Source organism: Numida meleagris, chromosome 4 (assembly GCF_002078875.1).
Source record: "Numida meleagris isolate 19003 breed g44 Domestic line chromosome 4, NumMel1.0, whole genome shotgun sequence".
Taxonomy (NCBI): domain Eukaryota; kingdom Metazoa; phylum Chordata; class Aves; order Galliformes; family Numididae; genus Numida; species Numida meleagris.
The window spans coordinates 73,182,152-73,201,357 of NC_034412.1; the positions used below are offsets into that span (position 1 = coordinate 73,182,152).

Genomic DNA, 19,206 nt, shown 5'->3' on the forward strand with positions numbered 1-19,206 from the left:
AATAATAGTAGAAGTGAAGTGAACTTCTCCCCAGTGACATTTTTTCATACTCTAAGGAGCTCAGTCTTGAATCCTAACGTTTGTAATCTTTGACGTTTGTAGGCTTGGATGTTGTATAATTTCATATGGTAAATGACACTGTTTGTCTAGTAAATGGTAAAGTATGCTGGTTTCAACCATTTTTTACCTGTCAGTGTATTTTTGGTATTAAACACTGAATTATTTTACCGGGCTCTAAACTATGCTCCTACATATGCCAGGCTGTGATGGAGTGCTGTGTTTCTATGACTATAGACAGAGTTCTTAGGGTGCTTTGTGTGAGGGCAGAGGGTTGCTTATGTGAAGAAGCCTGCAACACTGAATTTCTTGTCAAGACATACAACAGTACATGTAAATTCCTGAATACTGATCTCAGAAGGAATAAGATGCAGTTGTATCTAAATTTAAAAAATTTTATATACTCTAGGATGCCTTCTTCTACATAGTATGTTCTGTGCAATTTAATTCCGGTACATCTGGTTCACATAAACATACTAAAATTTCTATTACCATAGAATTTGACTTTCTTAAGATGATAACTTTTTGTTTCATTGTATTTTTTTTTTTGTGTGTGTGTATGTGTGTGTGTGGCACATTAGGCGAATATACAGTAATGACGGCTCATTTTCACTTGAAGAGAAAAATTGGTTATTTTGTCATTCAGACGTACCTGCCATGTATCATGACTGTCATTCTCTCTCAAGTCTCATTCTGGCTGAACAGAGAATCTGTACCGGCCAGGACAGTCTTTGGTGAGTATGCTGAGTAGCATGCCTAATTTGCAACACCTGAAGCTGTTAGGAAGAATAAGTGTGCTTGGTAAAGGCCTTTTTTGTTTAAGTTGCTTTGTAGAATGTGATATTGTTTTAGTTGAAATAACTTTCAGCAGCATCTTACAGAACTTCAGGCAATCCCAAAGCTTTCAGAAATTAGCACAAGTGAGAACTGTCTCTATATTCTTGCCTCTTTTAAGCAGAAAAAGTTTCCACAGAATGGAAGATAATTGTAAAGTTCCCATTAAAAAAATTAAATTTACATTGTTTTCTGAAATGTCTTTCTTCCACTGATATTACCCAATCATTTTGGCACTTAATAGATGCGTACATTTTTAAATATGTTTGTAAATTAAGCAAATTAAGGACCTGAATTATCTGAATGCATTAAAACTTGCGAAGTGCAGTTCTTTAAAAGAAATCTTTTTCTGAGTGCTTAGGCAAATCTTTCTCACTTATTCAAATTGGAATGTACTGTAGGACAGTGAACAGCTTCAGCAGTGCAGGATGGTAGTGTTTTTCTTTCAGTAAGATTTTGTTCTCTTCTTTAGTAAAACAAAGTAACAAATGTCTTTTTCAATGCATATAATTTAGAATTATTTGATTCTGTTTGATTTTAAAGAATAAAATAAAAATACAGCAAAAATAACGTCCTTATGGAATCAGCTATCAAAAATACTGTATAAAATCTTATAGTTAGTCATCAGTAAGCACCACACAGCCTTCAAAAATATGCCAAACTCAAATGCATATTAAGTCATGCACAATGAAGCACTCACAGTCTCTCCCGATAGAGAAAATGCCACAGAAGTTATCTTGAAAATTGCAGGTTTGAATGTGAGCCTTATTGAAGTCAGATGAAATGGGTCAGTGGTTTTAGAGGCACAAGAATTCTACCATGAGTTCCTAGTCATTTAACAGACAGATATAATATTTTTTCTTTCTTCAAATTCTTCTGTCAGTTTGTACATTTCTGTTTATCAAAATGCATTTTAAATTATTTTTTTCCTATATTTTCCTTCCCAGCCTTGCATGTACATTGTCAAATACTATACCGCCATCCTTGTCCTTTTCTGTACCACTTCCTATACATTTGGAACACTGTAGCTGGTTTGTCCAAAAACAGCTTCCATCCCCTCTTCCTAAAATGCACAGTTATAATATCACCAGTAACAAGTCACTAGGATAATTTTCCTGCAGTGTTTCTTCCCTTACTGCATACATCTTTCTTGTTCTATATTTATTTTTTATTTAATTTGTATTTTGGGGAAAGAGGTAATATCTGCATAACGGCCTGGTGCTTTAATTGGATGGGACTTCACTGTATTCTGGATGATGAACAATATGTACTAGTAAACAGTGCAAAGTGATCATTTTGCCTGTGTCAGGACGTCTTGAAGAAACTGAGTAGAGTGGCTGCAAGAGTGGAAGCACACCATCCAGTGACATAAAATCTGAAATGTATTTGTTAAGCGCAATGGGTGTAGGGAGCAGATAACAATTTATATTCTAGTATTTTATTTCTGTCAAACACACATACACCTCAGAACCAGTCATGGCTCCATCCCCTCCAGACCAGCTTGGACTGGCACCGTGAACCCAGGACACTTGAGCTGAGCAGCTGATGTGTCTGGTCTCTGCCTGATGGAGCAGTTGCACCACATGGTTAGCCTTCTGCACAGGGTTGCATGTCACCGCAGGAGCTGTTTTCTAAATTTTTTTTTACACTCTAAATGAGATTGTCAGCATAAGCTGCCAATGGTTGCACTAATCATGTAGCCCGAGGCAAATCTCCCAGCCTTTCTCCATACCTACTGGCAGCAGTTGTCACTAGGATTTCTATTACTCTCCTCTCTCCAACCTAAATATTTTACAAAAATGTAAAGTTATCCACACTTGCACAAAAAGTTCCTCTGTTGCTCCTTAAAGTTTTCTGGTTCATTGAATTAATCTTGACAGAGCTGCACAGATGTTTTCAGGATCTCTTTTTTTTGGGTGTTGCTTTCAAGTAGACAGTACCCAGTGATACATGGATCCTGCTAAAATCAGGTTCTTCCAGCATGAAGTGTAAACACTTTCATGAGAGCTTACTGTACATTTGTATTGATTATATTTAATTTTTTATATGAAGTAATCACTTGCTATACACTCATCTTTGCACTGCATAGTAAATACAAAGATATTAAAAATATGATTAAGAAGAAAGCATTGATTTTGATAAAGTGTTTTTAAGAATTGATGAGATTTTTTTCAAGTATCTTCTTAAGAGTTATCAAGTCCTGGAAAGGATTAAGTGTTTGAGTACTGTTGTTTCAAAGAAACATAACCGCTAGTTATTCAAAGCACCACGTAGCATTTGGTATTTTATGTTTGAGAGAAGCTACTATTCTTTCTCTTTTCTCTTGCGATGTACTTTCAAGCTGTAGGTTAACATTATGGACTTGATATAATGAGTATTCTTTTATAGTTGAGCTCCTTAATCCCTTTCCTTTATGGCATCTATTTAATATTGTGGACCTAAGCTATCTAAAAAGAACTCTGGCCTAATGCTCTGTTCCTTCAACTTTGCTTCAAATTATTGGAAGAAGAAAATTTTATCACAGTTAATTAAATAAGTATTGAATGTGTTCTCTCTAGCAGTCAAATTTGAAAAGTATTTGATTGTGTTTTTAATGAAAGGGAATAAGCCTGCTTTATAATGTCTTCATTTAGTGTAAGATTACGATCTGTTTCATTTAGTAATGTTTTTATTGTTCTGCATTTAGTGTCAACAATATTAGCAAAGCTAATCTTGTGCAGGTTATTGAATTCTCACTTCATTTTTAATGGGTCATAACATTTAGAAGCATCACGTGTATTTGAATAGCAAGATTAGAGGCAAGTGACAGAAAAATCAGAAATCAGCTTTCTTAGAACCATAGTTAGTGTTTTAACTCCTACAGGGTAGGAATGAGATATTAGAACAGATGTAGTAAGATATGTATTCCTTGATCCCCAAAGAGAGCAAGGCAAGAACATAAATAATAGCTGTATTTTTTTGTTAACACATTTCCAATATACAGAATTTTAAATTCAGAACTCTATTCTCATTTTATCCTTGTGCTACTTTCCCTTCCCTGTGCTTTGTTTGTTCTTGGTTTAACTGGTCTGAATCTATATTAATGAATATACACTTTGAAACAAAAAGCTATTTAGACTCTAAATAGACAGGCTTTTTAATTCTGCAAATACAGAAATAGGATCCTAAGACAAGTTCAGATTTTTTATGTGGTTATTTTTACATGAGAATTGAATGAGGTAGACCCTTCCTTTTGAACAGTTCTGTATATACGTTTACCTTTGTCCTATTTTGTTAAAAAAGAAATCTCAGCTGTCTTTATTTCTTTCAGAGGCAGCAGTTTGCCTTTTTTGCCCTTAGAGACATCCTTCCACTCAGAACTTTCACTCTATAGCTTCTTAATCGAGGAGTTCTGTTAACAGTAGACATAGCACTCTAGTGATATTCAGTGGGCAAGCACACATGTAGTACTTGGTTAGAGTCGGAGATGGCTGCCAACAAACTTAATGCCTTACTAGCTCAGTGCTGTCCCAAGACTGTAGCTCGTGTGCTGATGGAAACATAATCATACAAGACTGATGTGGGAGCTGGGGTCAACTGCACTTGCCATTCAGTTTTGGGAATTAGCTGGTAGGTTGTTGGTTGTTTTGTAATGTATTATCATGTAATGTATATACACATAAACAATATGGTGAGTAGTCAAATGGCATACACCATTACTCTAATATCACACTATCTCCAGAGGTTATTTACATTTATTTAGTCCCCCAACCTTTTTAACTGAAGTAGTAAGATTTATTTGTAGCACGTGTTTCCACAAAAGAGAGAACAATCTTTACTTTCTTCTGTATTTATTAATCTATTCAGTATTTTTTACCAGGTTAAGTGATCTAATTGACCTTAAATAAAAAAAATCTATTTTTTTGTGATATGTTGTTTGTAACTTTGCCAAGTGTTGTGATAAAAGATGAAGCTGTGGAAAGAGCAGCACATTCTTAGAACTGAAACACAATTTAAGGATTTTGTACAAATCATTTGCAAAGCTGAAGTACTTGTTTAGTTACAGAATGTCCTTTTGGTGATTTGTTAGATTCATTTTCAAAGGAGATGTTTACATTCCAACACGATAAGTATAGGACATGATTTAGACAACTAAGTCTGTTCAAATTAGAGAACGTATTTGTTACACAAGTAGAATCAGGATCTGAAAGAACTTGTCCCTGCTAACGAATAGGCTGAATTTGTACATGAACTTGGGCGTGAGCCTAGCTGTCATCACTGAATTTAACTTCAAAATGCATGTGTCAGCTCCTTCAATTTCACTGTATGTTTTTACTCACGTGTTTTTAGTTTTTCAGTTTACATCTTCAGTCCTTGTCTGGCTGTGAACTATACTGTTTAGTAACAGGTATTGTTTGCTGAATGGCAGTTGCCTATCTTTAAACTGTTCTTGAACAGTATCCATGCATTCTGGCATCCAGAATATGACAAAGCCAGTATTTTTCACATATGCAAACTTCGTGTCAGTGAAAGATGTTAAATTTTACAGTCCTGTAGATGTATATCTTGTCTTCAGTGAAAAGATGCAGTTTCAAAAGCTCCACCATAAATCCTAGGCAATCAGATAGCTCCATTCTCAGATTAAATGGATAAATCTGAAGTGCTATAAGATTTTTAGCTTTTATAGGCATACATTGTTGAGAAGAAAAGTTGTAGTAATGTTGGGGTATACTTACTATCAAATATAGAATGCTTGGTCTTCTTAAGAGAAGGGAAATGTTATCAAAAGGATCTATTAAAGGTTTCTTTTCTTGACCCTTTTTAAAGATAAATTGATGAGTGTTTGCTGCCTCTTACAAGACATTGCTTGCACTTGCCTTTCCGACACAGAGTCATCATATGATGGCAGTGTGGCATCTATTGGATGATGAGCTTCAGAAGGTAGTTCTTGACCTGTACATAAACTGTGGTCTTTCTTCATCACAGTGAGATAACATGCAGTCTTCACATAGCCTGTGAAATTATTTATCCTGATTGGAGTAATATATGATTTAGGGTAGAAGATTGTTTCCCTCTAGTATTTTGACTGGCTCTTACTGTAGGGAGAATGCTTTTTATTAAAACTTTAATTCATTAGTGTTATAGGCTAAGCAGTGATAAGGAGGCAAGTTATTTTCATTCATTCCTTTTTCTTAAAGATGGCTCAATGATACAGCTTTTTCAAATTACCTAGGATGCAAAATCATCTGCTGTTTGACCGAAGAATAGGAAGTGTAAAAATGCTGGAGTTTCCTAAGATAAGAGTATCATCACAGACTCAATTTTCTTTCCATTTTTTTTTCCCACTCAATTCAGGTTAAATTAATGTGATAGTTGAATTTCTAGAATGAAGGAATAAATTAAAAGACATTGGCAACTGTCTCACTGTGTACTGTGCGATTAGCATCTGAGTCATTAAGTTGCATGGCTTGCTGAACTTTGTAGAGAAATTGTCAACTGGTAGCAAGATGCAAGATGTAAATTCATGTTGCTTTAATTGAGACTAGAAAAGGTCAACAGTTAGTTCATCTTAAATAAGATTTCTGAAGAAGCCAATGGATCTTCAAGAAGCTTAGTTTATTCTAAAATGTAGGTCTTAAACAGGACTCTACCTTATCAACTGCATGTATTTGAATATGGATAAGGTCACCATAACTCTGAGAAACAATCACTTCACTGATACTTCAGTGTAATTAAAATCATTTCTCTCTAGCTCAAGACCTGTGTTAAAATTTGCATGTGATAATTTTGAATGTGAGATAGACTACATTTTCCCTGAGGTGCGGAAAATAATTAAGCCATATGTTGTGTAAGTGTCAGAGGAAAAAAAGTTCTTCACAAAATACATTGTCTACCTGTTTTCATACAACAAAACATGCTTCCTTGTCATTGTACAGGCTTTAGATCACAACGTCACAACAGATTCCAGACCAAATCCACCTCTTTAATATATGGAGGCTGAAAAATAGCTGTTAGTGAATTATGTCAGCTTAGATTTGTGGATACTGAGTGAATCACCAGGATGTTTCTGTGCCTTGTCTTCCTTTTGGAATCATGACCTCTGGAAGAACTTCAAGGGAGAGCAGCACAGCCTGAGTCCACTTAGCTTTGCTTTGTCATCCTCTGTAACAACCACAGAGGTGAAAATTCTTTACAGAAGGGATAGAAATTGCAAAACCTGAAGAGATTTGAGTAGGTGTAGCTGCTGCTTCTCTTCCCTTTTTCATGAAGGTTAAAAATGCTTCTCTTCTAGCAGAAGAAAAATCTGACCTAGGTTGATCCTGCAGAACCTAGGTGGAAGATTATTAACAGTGGAGGATCTCTTTAGGTGGAGTGACTTTTCACTCTCAGGAATCCTATGACAACAGTTTTAAGAGTTTGCAGTTGTTGAAGCTGTTACTGATTTCACTGCCATGGAAGCTCCTTAGCCTGTCACAATGGACTGCAGGTTTGCTGATCTGTGCTAAATATATCCCTTTGCATTGCTTTTCATTCCGAGAACATACGTAATGGCGTGTCACAAAAGGAATAGTTTAGTTTGCCTAAGTGTGATTCAGCCAGACTTGTAGCCACTGCAGTAAAACCAGAAGGTGTTTGGGAGGCAGCTGTATACAACTTTTCTTAAGTAAAATACCTAAGGAAAAAAAGGGTGTAAAAGAGTATCTGTAAAAAAAAATTTTAAAATAATTTTTAAAACTGACTTTTAAGTAATGAAGTTGAACTTAAAAGCTTCAAAGGAAGCTCCAGATGCAGCCTTTAATATGACGCCACCTTAGATAAGCAATTTTTCCACTTCTTTTTTTCTGTTTTATATTTTAACATTCAAAATCCAAGTAAAATTGTTGAAATTTGTTTTTTTTTTATCCCCTTACAGGAGTTACTACTGTGTTGACAATGACAACACTGAGCATCAGTGCTCGAAATTCACTCCCCAAAGTAGCATATGCAACAGCTATGGATTGGTTTATCGCTGTTTGTTATGCATTTGTATTCTCTGCATTAATTGAATTTGCAACTGTAAATTATTTCACAAAACGAGGATGGGCCTGGGATGGAAAAAGTGTAGTGAATGATAAGGTAAGTCCTAATGAAATAGCCCTATCTCCAATCAACTGTAGTAAACAACTGCAATACATATATATATATTTTAAAGGTGGCTATTACTAGAAAACACGTGATCTTTAAACATAATAAAAGGCACTGACTGGTGAGGAAAAATAAAGGATGAATAGAGGAGGACTGAGAATACTATTTAGAACTTCTAGAATGATTAATTTTCTTCATCATATTGTTATTAGAGCTTAACTAGCACCTTGATCTTTGATTCACTTTGAAACATAAATCATATATACCTTCTGAGAAGTTACTCACCAAAAATAACCAGCCCTACTACAGTCAGACCATTCACTAATTGCTTTATTTGAGGTGAGTAGTGTCATTGGTGACATTAAAAAAAGCTTTATGCAAGCTTTCTGAATATATACAATATATACACACTCATATATATCTGCATCATTTCCATGTCATAGTTATCACATGGCCATTTCTTTAATCCATATTATTTAATGTGTGAGAAAAGGCTATATAAGAATTTTTATTTCTCAAAATGAGTCTACTTCAATTTTTAGCAGTATTTAATGTATTTTTTCCACCCCGTTATCAGCTTATAGTATTTTATTCTTGTGACAATAACCTTTTGATAAGGTTTCTGAGGAAAGTGGAGGATGTTCACAGCAGTTAACAAGAAAGCTAGGTGAGGTGACAGGATTATTATCCCTTAGCTTGTGACCACACTGTGTCACAAGGTCCTAATCATCTAACTGTACACAATGCAAATGTAGAATGAATTTCATTAAGTGACTGGTCCTTGTCTGGGTTGCCTACAATTTTATTTCAGGGCAAATCTTAAATGCATGCTTGCCACAATAAAGGAAATCACAAAAATATTAACTCTATATTCCTTGCTTATTATTTAATTTTATAAATATTTTGTAAAAATCTGACTGTGTTATGAAGCATCTGGTCTAAAGTTTGTTGTGTTTTCACTTGAAGACAAACTTCCCTGCATTGTACCAAGCGCTGTTTGCTAAGAATCTAAATTCAGCATACAAGGGTTGCTCTGAAAGTAATGCCTTCTATTTTATTATATTGGCCCATGACATCAGAGGAGGATGTTGGTGGTATGGCAGCATTCTGTTAAATTTTGTTGCCATGTGAAAATGGCAGTAGAGGGGCAGCCTGACAAAACGGAGTCTGACATGGAAGTACACATGAAGCAAAGGCGTGTCACTGAATTCCTCCATATGGAAAAAATGGCACCCACTGACATTCATCGATGCTTGCTGAATGTTTATGGAGACCAAACAGCAGGTGTGAGTAAAGTGAGGTGGTGGGTGGTGCATTTCAACAGTGCCAACAGCAACAGTGAATCATCTCCACGCACGCGTGGAATGCAGGCTTTTGTTCATTGCAGGTGAAAATGCATAGTTAATGGTAGTGACTGTTGAAAAACAGTGTTTTGTAGCTGAGAATTTGCTCTATCAAACAGCGCTATTGTGCTCTTTGTATCTGTTGTAGTTTCCATTGAAATAAATGGGAACATTACTTTCAGAGCAACCTTTGTATTTTGAATTCCTTATTTTTTCAGGAAATGAGTTATGGGAATAGAATTTTATTCCACAGAAAGAGTGTTATTGTGATCTCTATTAATTGTGACTACTATCCCTGCTTTTAGAGATGTTTATGTGTTCAACATTTTCTGGAGATGCGAGTTTCAGCAATATATAAACCTTAGTAATATATTAAAGTCCAGAAGAACTCCTATGAAGCAGCATTTTATGATTAAGAAACAGAGTTATTCCTGTTTTATGTATTAAGAGAAAAATATTTGGACAAGCCAGTGAAAAGTTTTATACCAGGACGTGCAAACCAGGAGCCTCAAACTACAATTTGAGCTGAAATATTAATTATAATCTTTTTCTTTTTTTTTTTTTTTTGGTGAGAACTTTAGCCTCAATTTTCCTTTTATACCTTGGGATAACTTTCAAGAACTGGCTTTGAAGGTGCATGCACAAAATCAAAGTATGGCTAACCCCCTATGCATAGAAGGAATTAGATATGCTCTGTGTGCCTACCTGCTTTGTATACTCACTATTGAAAAAGTAATCTTATGCCCCTGTATTTCTTCTGTGCTGAAGTGTACTGCAGGTCTTTTAACCTTCAACAGTTTAAACCAGTTCAGAGATTCTAGCTGACTTTGAGGTGCATACTTTACTGTTATGCTTCACAAAGAAGTTGACTTGATAGAGCATTTTATTATTACTGTTACCAACAATGTATGTGTGCAAAAATAAAAGGAGATATTTATATGATATCAAGAACATAAAGTTAAAACTCAGAATCATTATACCATAAAAGTACTTTCTTGGGAGATTGTTAAAGTAGTGAGTTCTATTTAAGAGGCATCTGTGTGATCATTTTTGCCTTTGGACTATGACTTTATAACATATTAAACCTGAAAGAATCTTTATTAGTGAGCAAAACTCCTCTTGAAAGAAACAGGATTTTTTTGTCCTGTTATCAATTTCAGATTAGCCCATACCTACACTATGTATAGCCTCATTTGGTGTCAGTAATCCAAATTTAATTATCTAGTACATGCTATTTTTTTATGTTGGGAACTGTCTGATTTATTTCATGACTCCTCAGATAAAACTCTTTTTCCAGTTAGTCAGACAATTTAACCCAGATTATATTAGTTGACAACTTTATTATTATCTAATCCAGTTGATTTGAAAAAGAGAAGGATATTAGAAGATATTATGCATATTAATTTTCCTTGTCAGTAAGGATCAGAAAAACTACTGAATATGTATACATGTAAAAACTAATAGTAACACCTAATTTATCTAGAAGGTTGGAAATTTTTCAGGGTTCTGCACTTTATCCCAAATGTCATATAAACATTAGCTTTTCATTTAAATAGCAGTTCTACAATATTTTGAACACTTCTTCACATATTAAGAGTGCACAGGACAGACATGCCTTAATTTTCTGGTATTGATAGTAATGTAGATGTGACAAGATGAAGAAATTTTAAACTAACAGTACTTCTTACTTGTTGAAAAAAATTAACTGGTGACATTGCTAAGTTTGTGTCAAAATTTACAGTTTATCACTTTAATGTCACAGAAAAAAAAATGTTAAAGCAGACTGTTATCATTGATTAAATAACTTTGTCCTATCTGAATTCCTAATCCTACTAATGGAAATGCAATTCTGTTGACAAAGAATGCTGTTTATTGTGTGGTTCTCCCAAAATTGGGATATACTGATATTTTGCTTCCCAGATGACAATAGCAGATGTGAAACTAAGCTTAATTTACTGATGGTTTCTCAGCATTTCGAATGCATAAAGAACAACACATAATAGCTTTAAAATGTAGACTGTTACTGAGATTTCTCTATTTTTTTGGTGATACATTATATGATGTTCATTTACATGGCAAGGATTGCCTGATTTTCATTTTGTTACAATGCTTGGTAATCTTTTTTTTTCTGTTCCTCCTTTTTTCTCCTTCTAGTTCTCTTAACTGAGAACACTGTAAAATGTTGTTAGGAGTTCTGTTGTGAGGACCTAGAAACAGAACAGACTGAGTAAGACTGTCTTTTCCAGTTATCCTCACAATCACAGTAACAGACTCTTGCTCATAAACTTCAGTAGGATTTTTAATGTATGGTGTAGGAGTTCCTGTTTTTAAAGCAGTCTTTATTTTGCCTATACCTTCTTTTTGGGTAGAATATGTTTTTCTATTATATTTGAATTTGCCATCATGGTATTCTTGAAACTTATTTTAAATACTTACTGTTTATTTTAAATTTGCAATGTTGTTGTGTTAAGTCTGATATGGCAGATACACATTAAATATTTAACTTCATGCTGTCTCTAATAGAAAAAAGAAAAAGCATCTGTCATTAAGAAAAACAATGCCTATGCAGTGGCTGTTGCCAACTATGCTCCAAATATTACCAAGGACTCAGTGCTACCAACCATCTCCAAGAGCGCTACAACTGCAGAACCCAACAAGGCAAAACCAGAAGCGAAGCCACAGGAAGCAAAGAAGACATTCAACAGTGTTAGTAAAATTGACAGAATGTCTAGAATAGTGTTTCCAGTCTTATTTGGTACTTTTAATTTAGTGTACTGGGCTACATATTTAAACAGGGAGCCTGTCTTACTTGGCTTTGCACCATCAACCTAAAACCTGAATTGCACTGAGGACTTAAAACATCATTCTAATCAGATAGGTTGTCCGCTATGTACAGTACGACTAATAACTGCTAATCCGTGAACCATTATGTACAGAGTGTATATAGATGTCTTATCTGTGTATCTCCAAAGGAGGGACACAGTGTTAATTCATGGGACTGTAAACAGATAGCACCCATGGCAAATATAGCCAACTCTTTAAAAGTTATACCCAGGGGAGTTCTGTTAAACAAGGATTCAAATATACAGAATTATATTCTCACCGTACAAAGAAATAAAGAAATGATCCTACATAATTATTTAGGAACAGTATTTTTTTAATTTAAAGTTAAAATATTTTTCTATAAAGTAACTAATTCTACTTTAATGAAAGGAATTGTCATTTAAAAATGATTTTTTTAAAAGAGTGTAATTGTTTCATACAATAGCAGTACCCATGTACATAGGAGTACGGAGGTCAAACACTTCTGTTGTTCACAATAATTCTGGATACTAGTTAGGCTGAGGAGGTAGTAAAGGCTACTATATTGCAAAAGCCACAAGTTTCTTACTTCTGTCCTGTTTGAAGTCGTTAATAAACTACTACAGTTAATTTCAGAGAAAAGTAAGTGTTAATCAGATTTCTAATATTAATCAACTTTCACTCTTCACTGTTTTCTTAATTTGATGTTGCTAAACCAGGTTGTCTGTCTCAACAAAGTTGGATTTTTCTGTTTCTTGATTTTTCTGCTTCTTGATTTTGTCTTAATTAGATTATTGTCAGGTTCATAAAAGCACTCAGAAATCTTTCAGGGTGAAGTATATCAGTAACATAATTCATTCTTTTCCTTGCTTAGTGTTATTCTAAAACCTGCCATTAAAAAATTTGCCTGCATTTTTCCCAGAAAGCATTGTTTTCACAGGGAAAAAGAATTCATGATTTAAGTTCAGGAAATTGTGCATATGAATAAAATTTATTGCTGCTTTTGTAAATTGCAACTTTACATTTCGCTGACATAAATTTCCAACAACTTTGTATACTAGAAATGGTTTTGCTAAGATTTGAATGTTATTTTTTTAATAAAAGGTCATTCATCATCAGTAGGTATCAACTGTATTTCATATATATGAATATAACAAAATTGGAGCTGCAATTTGCAATTTTATATGAACATTTATTACTGACCAGTAAAACTGTTTTTCATCTGAGCCTTTGCAAAGATTCTTTATGCCCCTAAAGACCTGCTAAATCATGACGTAAGTAGTAATTGTGTACTGCATTTAGAACTTAGTATATGTGGCCAGTCAAAAATATTTTGATTCACACATACATTAGCAGTTATTAGTTGACCTTTAGAAAAAGATACACCTTTATGATGATGTCTTCTAGTAGACATATGTAGTCGTATAGTGTCATTTATTGCAGTTTTGTACAGTACTTGAGTATAGTGCATAAAATAGGTATGTTCAGAGTTTAACAAAGTTGTAAAAATATTTCTAAAATCAAATAAAAGAGTATCTTAAGACATGGAAATGTGTTACAAACAACAAAAAGAAACACTGCTTTTATTTGTTGTTTTATTTTCTTGCACTTTCTTTGCTTTTAATGTGATTCTGTTTTGTACTTTGTGTGACTGTATAGATGCCAAGGTCACAAATGCATTTTATGAATAGAATTAGTAGTCAAGACAGAGTTAACATCAGCAAAATAAAGAAGTCAGCAAAATAAAGGGAGAAACATGGACGAGGTGTGTATCCCTATAAGTCCCTCTGATTAAACTCTCAGATTAAGCCTTTCTCATCAATGGTAGTTAAAAAAGAGCACTTTACTCATAAAATTAAAATAAAAATATCCTTATTTTCATATATATTTATATATAAATGTAGATCTTCCATGTAATATGGAGATGTGTGCAATAGTGTGATTATGAGCATAAGGCTGGAAGGCAAGCAATAAAAGAGGTTTCTTTCATAATATAGTTATACATTTTTAAAATGTTTTGTTTGTAATTATAAATTATCCCTTTATTGTCACATTGTCCAGGTATGAATAAATATATAAATATGTACATATGTACAAATAATTGTAAATATTAGAACTGTAGAAAGTCCCCTTCACTTTTAATTCTGTTTTTGGCAAAGGGCTCTGACTGTATAGTTTAATGGAGGCCCATGCTTGATTTTGTTTTCTGTAGCTGAGGTCTTCTTTCTGTGACCTAGTGAGAGTTCTTATCTTCAGTTCACATCAGCAAGATATAGGGACTCTGAAACTCACTGACTGGGCTTTGAGGAAGAGAAGTTTGTGTTTCAACCTTGGCCACATCCCAGATACTCCAAAAGCTTCACAGTGTTCAAATAATGTGCATTTCTCTACGGATGATACTGTGTAGTCAGAACTCTCCCAACTATGAACATGCCTGTATTCAGACACATGTTGGATTACCTAATAAGGAAGGATTTTGCATCCTTATACAAGAACAGATGCCCTCAAATCTTTTACCTGTACAAGTCCTCTTCTTCTTTCTGGTAGATAATATCTGTGTAATTTTCCGTTGCATGCAAAAAGAATTTCTTCGTTTGCACAAGAGGCCTGGTGCTGTCTCATATTAGCCAGCTCTGCTGCTACTGCCTCTATTGGGTGCAACTGTTCTTTTCATTCACTGACCATTTTCTCTATGTCTTATGCCTAGATACAATCAAGTAAAAGAAGAGGCGTTTATCATGTACTGAACATACTTTTATCATGCACTAATATAGAAAAATAAGCTTACTATATAAATTCACTCTGTTAATCATGTTAAATAGCCACATGCAGTTCCTGTGGGCATCAGCATGGTTTTTGAGTGTGTACACTACATAAAAGGTTCACTTTTACACTTAGCTCAGTTGGTTTGCATTCAAGCAATCTCATGTGGGAGAAAGGAATCTGCCTTATTATTTCACTACTGAAATACTGAAAATAAGCAAATTGATTACACATAAATTGCAAACTTGTAAGACTGACAGCTGGATAAGTGAACACGGGCATCATGCAGGGAATGCTGAAAATGGGCCTTCTTTCCATTTAGTGATATAAGTTCTGTGTATATTAGTTTAAAGCTTGTTTCAGAAATGCATGTGCCAAACACATAAAATTTTCTTTTATTTCAAGTAAGACTTGCTGATATTAAACACTTAGAGGGCATGAGTGAATAAATGCAGGTCACCACTATCAAAGACTTGCGCATGGAATCTACCTGTGAAATTCTGACTGGCATACTAGTTTAATTTATTTTTCCTGTTATTCTTGAATCAGGGTGTCATGTCATTTTTTATGTAACTTAAGGAACAAATAGATATATACAATGATACAATACTGCGGTAAACATGGATTGGAATTATCTTAATTCTGAACAAGGTTAATGGAATAAGTTTCCAGTGTAGTACTGGAACATGTAATTCTGGATGCATGTGGACAGTAATTTAACAGTAATTTATATATCAGCATGAAGAATATAGAGATCAGCAGGGTTTATCAGCCAGGGTTGTCTGCTGGAGGCTTCTTAGCAGATTGCTTTTAAAACTGGAGTTTCCAGAATTTTTGATCATGTTGTAGCCAATGAAATTAACTTTGCCTTCCATATCTGGGCAAATCAACTCGTAACTGCTGCGTCACTGAACATCTTAAAAAATTATTACTGTAGGTGCTGTGAGATAGGAGCTTTAGCTTGAGAGATTATTCATACCACTGAATATTATGCTAAATTAAGGAGCTGGTCTGCATTTATAGTCATGGGAGAGAGAACAAAAGCGCTTCAATAGACGCCAGACAGGAACATTACCGAATCACCTTCTCTTCCCAGTGGTTATAGATAACAGGGGGTGGTGAGATTTTAAAGTGGGCTGACTTTTGCCTGTCTGTGTGAAAGCAGCCAGCAGCAGATGAAAGAATATATGGATGTATTGAGGAGGAAAGGTGTAAAGAGAAGAAAATGACAGTGTTACTCTGTCTGTGGATTGTAAGATGATAGATGAAGAAACTATTGAAGGAGATAATGTGTATTTTTTTTCAGGTTCAGTTCTCAGCTTTCATTGCTATATGTGTGTTGTGGGAAAGTAACTTTTAGAGCATGTGAAACTGAAATACTTCTTGCATAATTCTGCTGAACTTGAGGGAAATGATTTGTGCCTTTGAAATGGAGAGGTTTCTACTGACTACTTACAAAAACCATGCAAAATGTTGTGTGCTTCCTGCCATTTCTGAGAACTAAGGCAGAAGGGGGAAAGAGGCTTCCGGAGTAAAGCAGAAATTTGTTAATACCAGGCTTTATTTCCTTAAGAGGTGTGACTTTCACTTATGCACAGATAGCCAATATTCATCCTCCATACTATTCTGAAAGGTTAGTAGGGCACAAGTTTTTGGTTTTTTACAAAATAGACGAAGTTTATACTTCTGTCCATTCCTAGCGAATTTGAATGAAAGACAATTTCAGTATGGATGTGAAGAGGCCAGCTCATAATGTGCAAACATATAACACTAAATTAGATAGGTAATACAGTGAGTTTTGAAACAAAGTAAGATAACATTCTAAAATGAACCACTAAAGCTACATGGCTTCATTAAAACAAAAATCAAAGCAAAACAAAAGCAAGAGTATGATAAAAATGCAATTGTCTGAACAAATCTAAAATAAAGTAGAATCTCTAAATGTGGTAAAATGTAACCTTGAAACATTAAAATGAGAGAAAAAAGGCATGTCACGCTTCAGCCTCCAATAAAGGGAATGGCTCTTTAGAAAGTAGACTTTGGGGATTCCTTTCACCCCTTCAAAATGACAATGTATCTTTAGCTAGAATGCTGTTAATTTGCAGTAAAACCTTAAGCATCCCTTTAACATTTCCTTCTATTTTTTTTCTAGTCCTGGGGATCTTCCCTTACGTCATTTCTGCAGATAACCCAAACTCCCTACCAACCAGAACTTTTAACTCTGCAGTTATGAATTCTAATATTAATTCCAGCCTTCTGAGGATCAGTGACTGTCTTCATTGCTTTAGAACTAAAGCAGTTAAATTTAACTTAAAGTCTCAAAAGTTTGTTTCCGTGAATGGCATACGTTAAGTATAGAAAAAGTTTGTTTTCCTTTATTTCATTTAATTTTCTTTCTTCTAGATTTAGATCTCTCTAGGTGAATTCTTGTACTGAGTAAGACCTAATCAGGTCTAAGTAAGACCTAATCAGGACTGAGATCAGAGTAAAACTTGGACTGAATTTAAAGGAAAACTGATAAGGAAGTTACTTGATATCACTGCAGTCGCTAATCTTGTTTTTTCTGGAAGGGCAATACACCTTAGAGTATACTTGGGCCCTCCTTTGGATAGAGAGTTCTCTAACCCAAGAAAAATCTTAAAAGAGGAACCAACCGTACTGAAATATGAGACGATGTCAGTTTTAACCCTGGTACATATTAATGCCTTTTAAGAGTATTTTGAAAGTGCCGTGAGTTAGGAGTGGGTGCTAACACTCTCAAAAAGGAATTTGGAAGATGTTTTAAAATATGCAAGATTATGTATACTCTTTCTCTGCTGTTGGTGTCCACATAAATATATATGAATATATTTTTATTGTTGTATGATTTAAAAGTTATATTCTGTTTTCAAATTTAAAATCCTTGTATAACACTTAATTCTTCACTTGATTGAGTTGCTTGGAGCACGTGTTTATGCATTCAAGATGTTTAATGATTGCACAGTGTGCTTTCATTCATCTGATATACAAAGAGGTAAGATTCAACAAGTTGAAGTGTATTTGTTTTCCAGTATTTCATCCATCTATCTATTCTGTTGGGGATGGAGAGAATGGAACGAGATAATGCTTTGATCAACTGCTTTTGATATTCTTTAATAGATGTTCATTTTTGCTGAATTTATTAGTTTATAGGCTACTATAGCTTAGTATTAGCATGGAATGCAATGTAGTACTTTACATCTATTAGAATACACGCATACAATATGCACCATATCTATAAACTGCTAAAAAATCAGTTCCTAAATGTTTCTTCACCTTCTACCTTCCAGCATAGTCACTTTATTAGGAAACTTTAAAGGCACTTTAATTTTAATGAAAGTGATTAGATTAAATATGATTTAAAAAAGTAATAAAAATAATGTGGAGTCTGATTCAGACATTAACAATTTCTCAGCTGGACTGCAGTCAGAAAACATTTATATATTGAATAACAAATTTATTTTAGAGAGTCACTTAGATGTGAAAATGTATGGGAGTGTGAAAATACATGTTTCCAGTGTATTAACAAGAAATATGGAAAAAGGAAGAATGGAACCGATAATTCTAAAGAAAATTGAACACCAATCAAATATACACAGTAAGAAACTGCATGAAAAATGTAAGTATTCTTAACCTTGAACATCAACATCATGTAAAATCTTCTGGGTGAAAGTTCACTTATTTAGTAGGTTTCATAGTTACAAATAATTAAAGAGGATGATAATATTCTGTAATTTGTGACCTTGTTTTAACTGGAAAAAGTTGTTACTTTTCTAAAATGTAAAAGAAATAACTGGATTTATGTTTGAATGTGTCACTTTGCTTGCTGTTGAAGAAAATTTATTAATCACATGCAAAATATTGCTTAACATTATCTTTTTGTACTTCTTATTAAAGTTAATTTCAATATAGCACACTTTGTATTTTTGTTTTTAATGCTTTGATGACACAAATGTTTAATTCTTCTCATGGCTTTTCTCTCAGGATTTGTGTGTGGGTTTTCTTGTTTGTTTTGTTTGTTTGTTTTTAAGCAACCCATTACAGCCTCCACAAAGGTGCCTTTTCATTACAGATAAAATTTCCCAGAGGAAGAAAGCAGTATTTTGGAAATGAAGTACTCTTTGGCTTCATTAGCATTTAACAGGCTTTTCTCTTTGTATGATGAGAATGTCCTCATGTATTCACATTACACGTAGCAATTTTTCATGATTTCAAGAGGTTATAAAACCTAATGCTGTAGGGTACACACTAAATATCAGCTGACGGGGAATATAAGAAACCTCCT

General features: G+C 34.2%; 1 protein-coding gene across 1 annotated transcript in view; it reads left to right on the forward strand.

The window, feature by feature from the left end:
- Positions 1–18,712, forward strand: part of GABRA2 (gamma-aminobutyric acid type A receptor alpha2 subunit) — a 61,167-nt gene extending 42,455 nt beyond the window's left edge. Inside the window, exons 8-10 of the mRNA XM_021396819.1 lie at positions 639–791; positions 7,784–7,986; positions 11,862–18,712. Of these exons, the coding sequence (XP_021252494.1) occupies positions 639–791; positions 7,784–7,986; positions 11,862–12,170 (665 nt within the window). The 3' untranslated portion in view covers positions 12,171–18,712. The remainder of the gene's footprint in view (positions 1–638; positions 792–7,783; positions 7,987–11,861) is intronic.